General features: G+C 41.0%; 1 protein-coding gene across 1 annotated transcript; it reads left to right on the top strand.

The window, feature by feature from the left end:
* Positions 1-6,045: 6,045 nt before the first annotated feature.
* atp5mc3a (ATP synthase membrane subunit c locus 3a) lies at positions 6,046-8,078 on the top strand. The gene is made up of 5 exons (XM_030757747.1): positions 6,046-6,102; positions 6,303-6,399; positions 7,164-7,238; positions 7,480-7,670; positions 7,768-8,078. Exons 2-5 carry the CDS (start codon positions 6,361-6,363, stop codon positions 7,880-7,882), a joined length of 420 nt encoding a protein of 139 aa, XP_030613607.1. The 5' UTR covers positions 6,046-6,102; positions 6,303-6,360; the 3' UTR covers positions 7,883-8,078.
* The last annotated feature ends 1,237 nt before the right edge of the window (positions 8,079-9,315 follow it).

Below are 9,315 nucleotides of genomic sequence, written 5' to 3'. Positions count from 1 at the left end.
GCACACTGTCATTACAGATTGGCCTTTAAATCATATTTAATTGCTCTTTTGTGTAGTAGACTGAAACTGCAGTTTTCCTCAAGCTTGAAATACACCTTTCTTATAATCTACTATACTGTGTGCACCATATAGTGTCTGTCTATCAAATCCATTCTCCATATGCCGTCCTTAACAACCTTCTGTCTGCTCACGTGCATATCTACTGGTTGTTGTAATAAAAACAGACGGCAGCACATCCAGTCACGGACCACACTGTGAGGTCAGGCAGATTCCTCTAACGTGATCGCCTTCGTTTCTTTTCCTGTCATCAGCTTTGGCTGGTTTTTACTAAAGTGTCATAAGCCATTTGATTGTAAATCTCAGCGACCTTGAAGTCACTACAGAAAGCAGAGATCCGTAAACCAATCATCACACGGCTGCCCCTGTCAGCCACGCTCCTGTTCACACAGTCACTGACTGAATTTCCTGATGTTAAACAGAGAGAGGAAAGGGGATTAAAGCTCAGTTCGAGCTGGCGTTTTTCAAAAACAAAGTGTCAGTTTTTAAACTTTATTTAAAATCCAGTGAATATTGGCCAATATAGCGCTCCTGTTAAGGAATAATTTAATAAAATCGCTCTGCTCAGTTGAATACTCCTAAGCATAGGGGATGCAGTGGATATAGAGGTGTTACAGACTTAGCTAAAAAGTCAGGATGAAGACTAATGATACTGCAGCCTTCAGCATTTCTCAGACCACTTCCAGCTGCTCTGCTCAGCAGCAGCACAGACATCAGTGCTATTATGGATTTGCAGAAAAATTGATTTTTGTGAATGTCCTTTAAATCTTTCAGAGATAAACAATGCTTGGTTCATTTCTGTGGGATGATTTTTGGCCGTATTAGGAAACTGTCTGCGTGTTCCAGCTCTGGATTATTGGAGCCGCTGCATGAAGGCTGTCTGTACTCTCACTGAAGATGGTTCTCAGAATCTTTTCATGGGTTAAAGAATCTCGAGTTTCTTAAAAATTTTCACAAGCTACGGGCTCTGCAGAGCTGTGACCTGGATTCGGTCGCCACCTGATTTTACACCTGTTCTCCAGTTTGCTTAGGGAATAAAACTAAAAGTGTTATCATGGTGTATGATCATCACTGCAGTAATTATCAACTGTGCCACCCAGGAGAAGCGGAGCAGTCACATCTTTTAGCTTTGCAGGGCTTGGAAATGTTTTCTCGTAAACACATAATGATTAATAAACCGGGACCACTTTTCCTGCTACATGTTGTCTCTTAGCATTAGAAAATATGAAAATGACCTCAAAATATAAACAAAACAGCATGAATGCATTTAAACAGAATAGTTTCTTTCACCCATTTGTTTATTTGTGAAGCAAAACTACAACCACTGGAGTTACTGACTGCAGGTTGAACCTAATTATGTGTTAGTATTAGAATAGAAACTGAAGTTATGTCTACACTGATATTTCTGAATATTTTAGTGTATCTAAAGTGACTGCTTTGTGTGCCTAAATTTTGTCTCTATTTCTTTTTGGGTCTCAGTGAGACATGTTGAAAAGGATAAGTCTGAAATAAACTGAGCATAACGTTAATGCAGAAAGGCCAGAAAGTCAAGCTCAGCATATTAGATCAACTTCTACACATCCAAGTGGTAAATCTCATATAGCACGCTTCTTCTAAGCCGCTGCATCTGCAATCCACTTTGCAACCCACCTCCACCCCAGCTCCTCCTTTCATCTGATTCCATTAAAACCTGCCCAGTTCTGTGCTGTGGTCTTGCTGCTGCCTTCTCCACCCTCAGCTTTCCATGTATGCATGTGGAAGGAGGAGGTCCTAAAAGAGACCAGTGCTGCTAACTATTAATTAGTCCAGAGAGAATAAAATGGGCTTATCAGACTGACATGTTGATGAACACATAGTACTTGTCTAGTTAGTTCACACTACTCTAAGCTGTGAATACAAAAGGAAAAAACAAAACAATGAGCGAATCCTTGTTAGATTGGACTATGATCTAAACCACTCAACAAGTGTTTCCATCTTATAATTTACTGCTTTTTCTTTGTACCCACAGACAGATTTTAAAAGGAGTAAAAACACCAGGCCAAAAAAACAGGTGAACTGTAGTCCTGCAGGCTGTGTTTCCCTGGTCTCGACAAAGAAAGGAGCCTCAGTAGTTTTGTGCAGCATCCAGCGATAGAGATTAGCATGGAGCCATCAGCAGCGCTGCAGTCCCTCCCTACCTTGCTTCTGCTGTCAGACCGCCTCCTCCCTGCTTGTCAGGAGCTCCGACGAGGAGCTGTAAAAACCTTTTCCCCTCTCCTTAACAACTGCAAAACAACACGCACACACCCCGGCTGAGGTGCCTGCTTTTCTGAGGCCTCTGACAGGACGTGCTGCAGGCACAAATTGTAATTCATAAAGGTTAAGGGGGTCAATGCCTTTTATTACCAGTCTGAGTGCATCCAGCTTGATGGGGCGGGCATGCAAATGGAATGTCTCAGAGTGTTCTGTGCAAGAACTCAGACAGCGAGTGCGTGCATGCTTCTGAATGGGAGGAAGTAAAAGGTGGGTAAAGGGTGGCGCGGAGGGGGGAGGTGTGAAATCGGCTGCTCTCTCCACCCTCCACAGCCATGTAGGACCACACAGCCGCTGCCCGGTTAATTAGACAGTATGACATTGACCTCAGGTAGTTAACGGCCCACTTTGATATGTGCCGTCTTGCAATTAATATTTTGTAAATCTTCATGTTTTATCATCCGGTTAGCTTTGACCTATAAGTTGCTGTGCACCAATTGGATATAGAGTGTGCTCTGTCATTCTACATTGTGCATTAACAGAGTTCAGTATCAGTAGGGGTAAATTGAATCTGTCATATGGTAATTTTGCCAAGAAAGCTCTCTTTCTCTTTTGAGTAAGAGCTCTAGACCAAAACAGGTATAGAATCATAAAAATTTATAAAAAAGTATTTTACCTACAGGATTGATCCTAAATCACAATTAACCAGGCCAAAAAGGTCTGTCCTGACTAATTCACTGTGAATTTTATAAACATGTCACTGTGGAAAGTATAGGTTTCTCTCCTCTTTTGTGCTGTTACCACGACCCCAGCAACAAAGGCTATGATTACATCAGACCCTATTGCACCCTCTGCTGGACCTCAATAAGAATGACCTTTTTCTTCATTCCAAAAACTTTGTTCCAGGCTGTGCATGCCATATAATCAATCAATAACAAGATAACAAGTTTGTAACGTGAGAGATTGCAGATTAGTGAATGGTTTGGAGATGGTGGCACTGACAAAATGACAGGAGGTGGCAGAGCTGAAGATATTAAGATTTTCCTTGGGCGTGACCAGAATGGACAAGATTAGAAATGATTATATCTGAGGTACAACTCAGGTTAAGCGGGTTGGACACAAAACTAGAGAAGAAAGGCTGAGCTGGTTTGGACATGTGTAGAGGAGGGACAGTGGATATATTGGACAAATGATGTTGAACATGGAACTGCCAGGCAGGAGGAAATGAGGAAGACCATAGAGGAAGTTTATGGATGTAGTGAAGGAGGAAATGTAGAGGGGTTGATGTGACAGAGGAGGATGCTAGGGATAGGGTGAGGTTGCCACAGCTGATATATATAAACTTAGCATAAAAAGTAAGGAAATTTGTGTTGGTTGATAATTTGTTATAACAATGCTTCTTGGCAATAAATCTTATACTGCTGAAAAGCCTGTTTATTTCCACTTAAATGGAGCCACATTTGTAAGGAAAATGCATTTGTGGGTTGAGCAGCAGAGTTGAGTATGTGGGTCGCACCCATGAAAAACTTGCCAGAGCTTCTCTGCCAATGCCAAACAGCTTATTCTGCTATTGACTCTTGCTTTGTGTTGTTTATTGGATTGGATGATTGAAGTCTGAAGAAACAAGACATATTGGTAATTTAGCAATTTAGTCATATAAATAAACAGGGGCCTCAGTAGCATGTGGAAGAACCATACACAGCCACAACAGCCTGGCCCCTCCTCCTCATGCTGATTACCAGCTTGGGCACACACTGACCACTGACGGCATCCCATTCGTCAACCAGTGTTTGTCAGCCAGTGTAGTTGTGTTGGTCACTCTGGCACAAAGGGCACACTCAATCTGATCCCACAAGTGTTCATTGGTGTTGAAGTCAGGACTGCAGGCAGGCCATCCTATACATTCCCTGACAAACCCCACTCTGTGGGGGTGAGGGTTGCCATCTTGTCATCTTCAGTCCCAGACTGTGGAGATATGGGATACCCGCTGGTTGCAGAATCTCATCTCTATATCTCTCTGTATTGAGATTACCTCCAATGATGATAAGCATGATTGTCAGCACCTGGGGTACCAGAAGCTCAGAACAAGCTGCTTAGCACTGGCAGAGAAGATCTGGCAAGTTTTTCATGGATGCAACCCACATACTCAACTCTGCTGCTCAATCCACAAATGCATTTTCCTTACAAATGTGGCACCATTTAATGGGAAATAAACAAGCTCTCCAACAGAATAAGAATTATTGCCAAGAAACATTGTTACAATGAATAAATGATCAACCAAATTTCCTTATTTTTGTGCTAGGTTTCTATGTGTATATATGTTGTGTGTATATATGTTGCAGAAATTTGGCTCTGGTTTGTAATATAAGCAACCATCTAAACTCTACAATATAAAGTTTGAAACAAACATGAGGCACAGATTCTGAAAGAATATAAAGGAATAAAGTGGGGTTGAATAGAACAGAACAGAACAGAACATTTAAAAATAGAATATCATTAAGCAGAACTGCATACAATAGTATAGAACAGAATGAAATAGAACCGAATAGATTAGAATAGAATATACTGTAGTACAATGGTAGATCTGAAGGGAATAGTATGTAACAGAATAAAATGAATTATACTACAATAGAGTCAACACAGTACAATAGAAAGGAACAGCATGCAGCTGTTGTGTGCTTTCTTAATGCATAAGATCTGTCACTGTCTTCCTCAGTGTTTCTGGTACATATATGATCTACTGACTGATCCTACTCAATGTTTATGAGGTCAGGAATCTGTAGCTTCATGCTCATTGTAAAACTGAAAAGATCATATCTGAGGAGCCACTGGGACTTTCCTCCCTTTAAGCCAGCTTGCAGCAAAGGCATGCTCCCCGTGCTCATTACCTTTCCATCACAGACCAGCTGCTGTGGAGTCATTCATCACGATTACAAATCTGCCCGGTGCTGGTAGCCTGCAGCTCCAACATCAGCCTGTGAGGAACACAGATAGGCCCTAGTCATCTGTCCCCCTGGACAGAGTGTTAAATTCACACCACAACAGGTGATAGAGGTGGACAGCAGCAGACAGGTTTTGTTATGAGAGAAAAACTAATGCTGAAATGCAGGGTTGAATTCTACCTCTACCTGAAAAATGGTCTCACAATGTTGTCTGAGCTAAATTTAAATATATTACTTAGAGGAGGAAGAGAAACTAATTAAGTACCTGCATTAAAAACAAAAAAAGAGTTGTTGCCACAGTTGGGCTGAGGTGTGTGGCTACACAAGAGTGGGTAGATTAATGTTAATTATCACCCCTCAACCAATTAGCATTGGCACTTCTTTTCCACATAGAACATTTGAGTTAATTACTGAGTTTGCAATTGTCATACATCCTTCTTCTTTTGGCTATTCCCTTTAGTGGGTGTAAACCCTTTGCATGTCCTCCTTCACTATATTTATGAAGTAATGCTATACATCCAATTAAAAATATAGTAAATGACCCAATAGTGCTTCAAACTCAGTGGCTAGTGATTTTCTTTTTATGGTGAATGCAGCTTAAAGGAAATTTAATATTAAAGTACAGTGCCCATGTTTAGTATTTTTGAACATCAAAAAAAAAAAGAGAAGCAGGTAAGTGTGATCAGTTTGTTGTTTATTTTTTTCATTTCATCCGTAAAATATGCCTCTTACATTTATTGATAAAGATTGCTTCCCTGCTCATTTTCAATAAAGTTTCAGTGAAACGACCTTCCTTGTCAGTATCCGGGCCTCTTACAAACACCGTATCGCGCATGCGCACTCTTCCACTGTGGTTCGACCTCTGCAGTCGGTAAGTGTATAATGGCAGTTTGAATGAGAACGCTATCTTTATAAATCCCTTTTCATCCTTTCTTTTAGCTTCGTATTGCAGCGCGCAAGTGAGGATAGCATACAGGATGGATGTGAATGCACTTATGATTGGTGATATTTTTTCCGCTGGGCATTTTTACACCCGTTTGACCTTACTTCTCTCCGGTATTCTTTCCACAGAGAGACCCGGGCTTCAACCAGATTTGACCGAACCGGTGAAAACAACATAAAGTAGAAAATGTACGCCTGCGCAAAGTTCGTCTCCACGCCGGCTGTGGTGAGTTTCGCCCAGTTGTTATGTTTCTTTGAGTCAGACTTTCTTTTAACGTCGCTAATAAAGCCGGTGGGCCTCTGGTTGAACTTGACTGCTGCTTTCCTGCAAGGGTATCTACAGCCTAGGCCGGGCGCTTAGGCGGCTAATGCTAAAGCATTAATTCACAGGGATCCTTAATCGCAGCGGAATGGCTACAATGTTCATGAAAGCTACGCATGCAATGTTTTAATTTTAAAGTAATTCAGCTAAGTTGCTGCTTTAGCCTGTAGCACATAGCTCCCATTATGGCCGCTAGCTAAGGTCACCCAAGTCCTCCGTTAGCTGAATAAGACGCAGACAGATTGCACTAGAAACGCACAATTTGCACGCAATACAACAATGTCTGCATTTTCCATTTGGACTGTCAGCTTGTACATACATGTACCCTGGAGTGTCTTTATCCAAGGTCATAACCATGGCTAACCAGTTTAAATTATTATACAAATGAATGATAGTCTGCTTACTTTTGGTCTCAATTGTAATGTGCCAACTCCATAGGTCAACAATGGATTTTTGGCTGTGCTTGCAGTCATCACTGAATGCCACAGATCACACAGTGGAGTGAATTACACTTTGACATTCAAGGTGTCATCCACCTGCCCATATGCCTATGAAGGGGGAATAGTTACCACAATAAAGCATGTTCTGTGTGTTACTGAGCATGTATGCATGCATGCAAGTTGTTGATCTAGACTCATTATTCAGTGTTGTTGGTGCTGTTGCTGCAGGTCCGTGCTGGTTCCCGGGCTCTTTACAGACCTCTGTCTGCCTCTGTGCTGTCCAGGCCTGATGTCAAATCAGAGGTAAGAAGAAATATAGGTGTTCCGCAAGGGCTGCAGCTCTTTGTTGGAAATGATCACCTAAATCACCAATCTCAAAGAAAAGCTTAAAATTTTACGAAACTGCTTAATTTCCCTAAAATTCAAAAAGTCTCAACCATTATTCCTGTTATTTGTTGCAGCACTATTTTAAATGTCAGCTGATGTTTACATTGAGGTGGGCAGTGAAAGGACAGTGTTTACAGTGCCTCTTCTCTTGTTACAGAGCACTGTTGCTCTGATGCCCCAGAGCCCCCTCAGCCAGGTTACACTGAGAGGCTTCCAGACCAGTGCCGTCAGCAGGGACATTGACACCGCAGCCAAGTTCATTGGCGCTGGAGCCGCCACTGTCGGAGTAGCTGGATCTGGTGCCGGAATTGGGACAGTGTTTGGTAGTCTCATCATCGGCTATGCTAGGTTTGTTTTTAACTTCAGTATCTTCATTCTTCACTAAAACACTAATTGATTTTGGGTGTGTTCTGTAAATGTGCTGACAGCTGCTTCTTCTTCACAGGAACCCATCTCTGAAGCAACAGCTGTTTTCATATGCTATCCTGGGATTCGCCCTGTCTGAAGCCATGGGACTGTTCTGTTTGATGGTGGCTTTTCTTATCCTGTTCGCTATGTAAAACTCTGCCGTCAGACAACAGTTTCATTACAGATGTGACTACATATTTTATTGTGGCTACCAAAATTGTTCTGTGTTGGTGTCATGGAAAATGTACATTTTCAAATCTTTTAGACACTGTCAAAAAAGCCAAGACATGTATTGTACAAATGTAAGAAATTACGTGATTAAAATACATGTGTTTGACTATTTAAAAATGGCAGTAACTTTTATGTCTGGAATATAATGCTAACAGAACAGAAAGCACTTGACTTTCATGAATGTCATCTTTCCTGTGAAGCAGGTGCTTAGACTTGCCATTACTCAGCCTTGTTTTCATAGACCTTAACACACAAGCTTTTTCTTTTTTTGGGTCCACCTTAATGACTTTTTGGTTCAGCTGCACTTAAGAATTACTGTATTCAGTCAGCAAGTGAGTGCTTGGTTTTGTAAATGCCACTGAATAAATCTAGATTTTAATTGAGCTGAGTAATGGTTTTTGAATTTTTTTGACTTGTATTAGTTTCAAAAGCTGACTGTCATAACACCTTTAATGTTGGCTGCATTCACTGGCTGAACTTTAAGATGAAGTCATCAAATCAGTCTTAAAAACGTCAGAGGCAGTAAAGTACCTTATTAAGCAGGGTGTATGTATATATATATATATATATATATATATTTTTTTTTTTTTTTAACATTTCTGAAAGTAAGGTTTGGCTTAACTTTGGCTATGCAGTGCTTTACAATAGTTTAAATCCATCCATCAGTTTTTTCGCTTATCCAATTTAGGTTTTTTTGGGGGGTGGAGCTGGATTGCATCCCAGTTGCCATGTGGCGAGAGGCAGGCTACACCTTATGGTATATATACAAATAAGGTGTGCGAAAGTTACCCCTTGTCAGAAGCCTTATCAGTGAAAAAGGTGCAGGAAATTTGAAAATTTTGACCAACAGCAGTAAAACTGATCGTACAGGATGTCAGATAAAATTTTAACAATTCCATTTTCTTTATATGATACCAAATCACAACAGTCACCTCAAGTTGATTTATATTGTAAGGTAAAGACATACAACAATAACCAAGAAAACCCAACAATCCAAACAACCCCAATGAGCAAGCACTTCGCAACGGTGGGAAGGAAAAACTCCCTTTTAACAGGAAGAAACCTCTGGCAGAACCAGGCTCAGGGAGGCACAGTCATCTGCCACAACTGGTTGGGGGTGAGGAGAGGGAGACAGGACAAACGACATGATATTAATATGATTAAATGTAGAGAGGTGTATAAACAGAGTGAAAGGAGGTGAATGAAAAAGAAATACTCAGTCCATCATGGGAACCCCCCACCAGCCTAGGCCTATTGTAGCATAACTAAGGGAAGGTTCTGGGTCACCTGATTCAGCCCTAACTATAAGCTTGAATAAAAAAAGAATAGTTTTAAGCTTAATCTTAAAAATAGA

The sequence above is a fragment of the Archocentrus centrarchus genome, chromosome 21 (genome assembly GCF_007364275.1).
Source record: "Archocentrus centrarchus isolate MPI-CPG fArcCen1 chromosome 21, fArcCen1, whole genome shotgun sequence".
In the NCBI taxonomy this organism is placed as follows: domain Eukaryota; kingdom Metazoa; phylum Chordata; class Actinopteri; order Cichliformes; family Cichlidae; genus Archocentrus; species Archocentrus centrarchus.
Note: the sequence above shows the minus strand (reverse complement) of the source record. Positions and strands in the feature narration are given on the sequence as shown.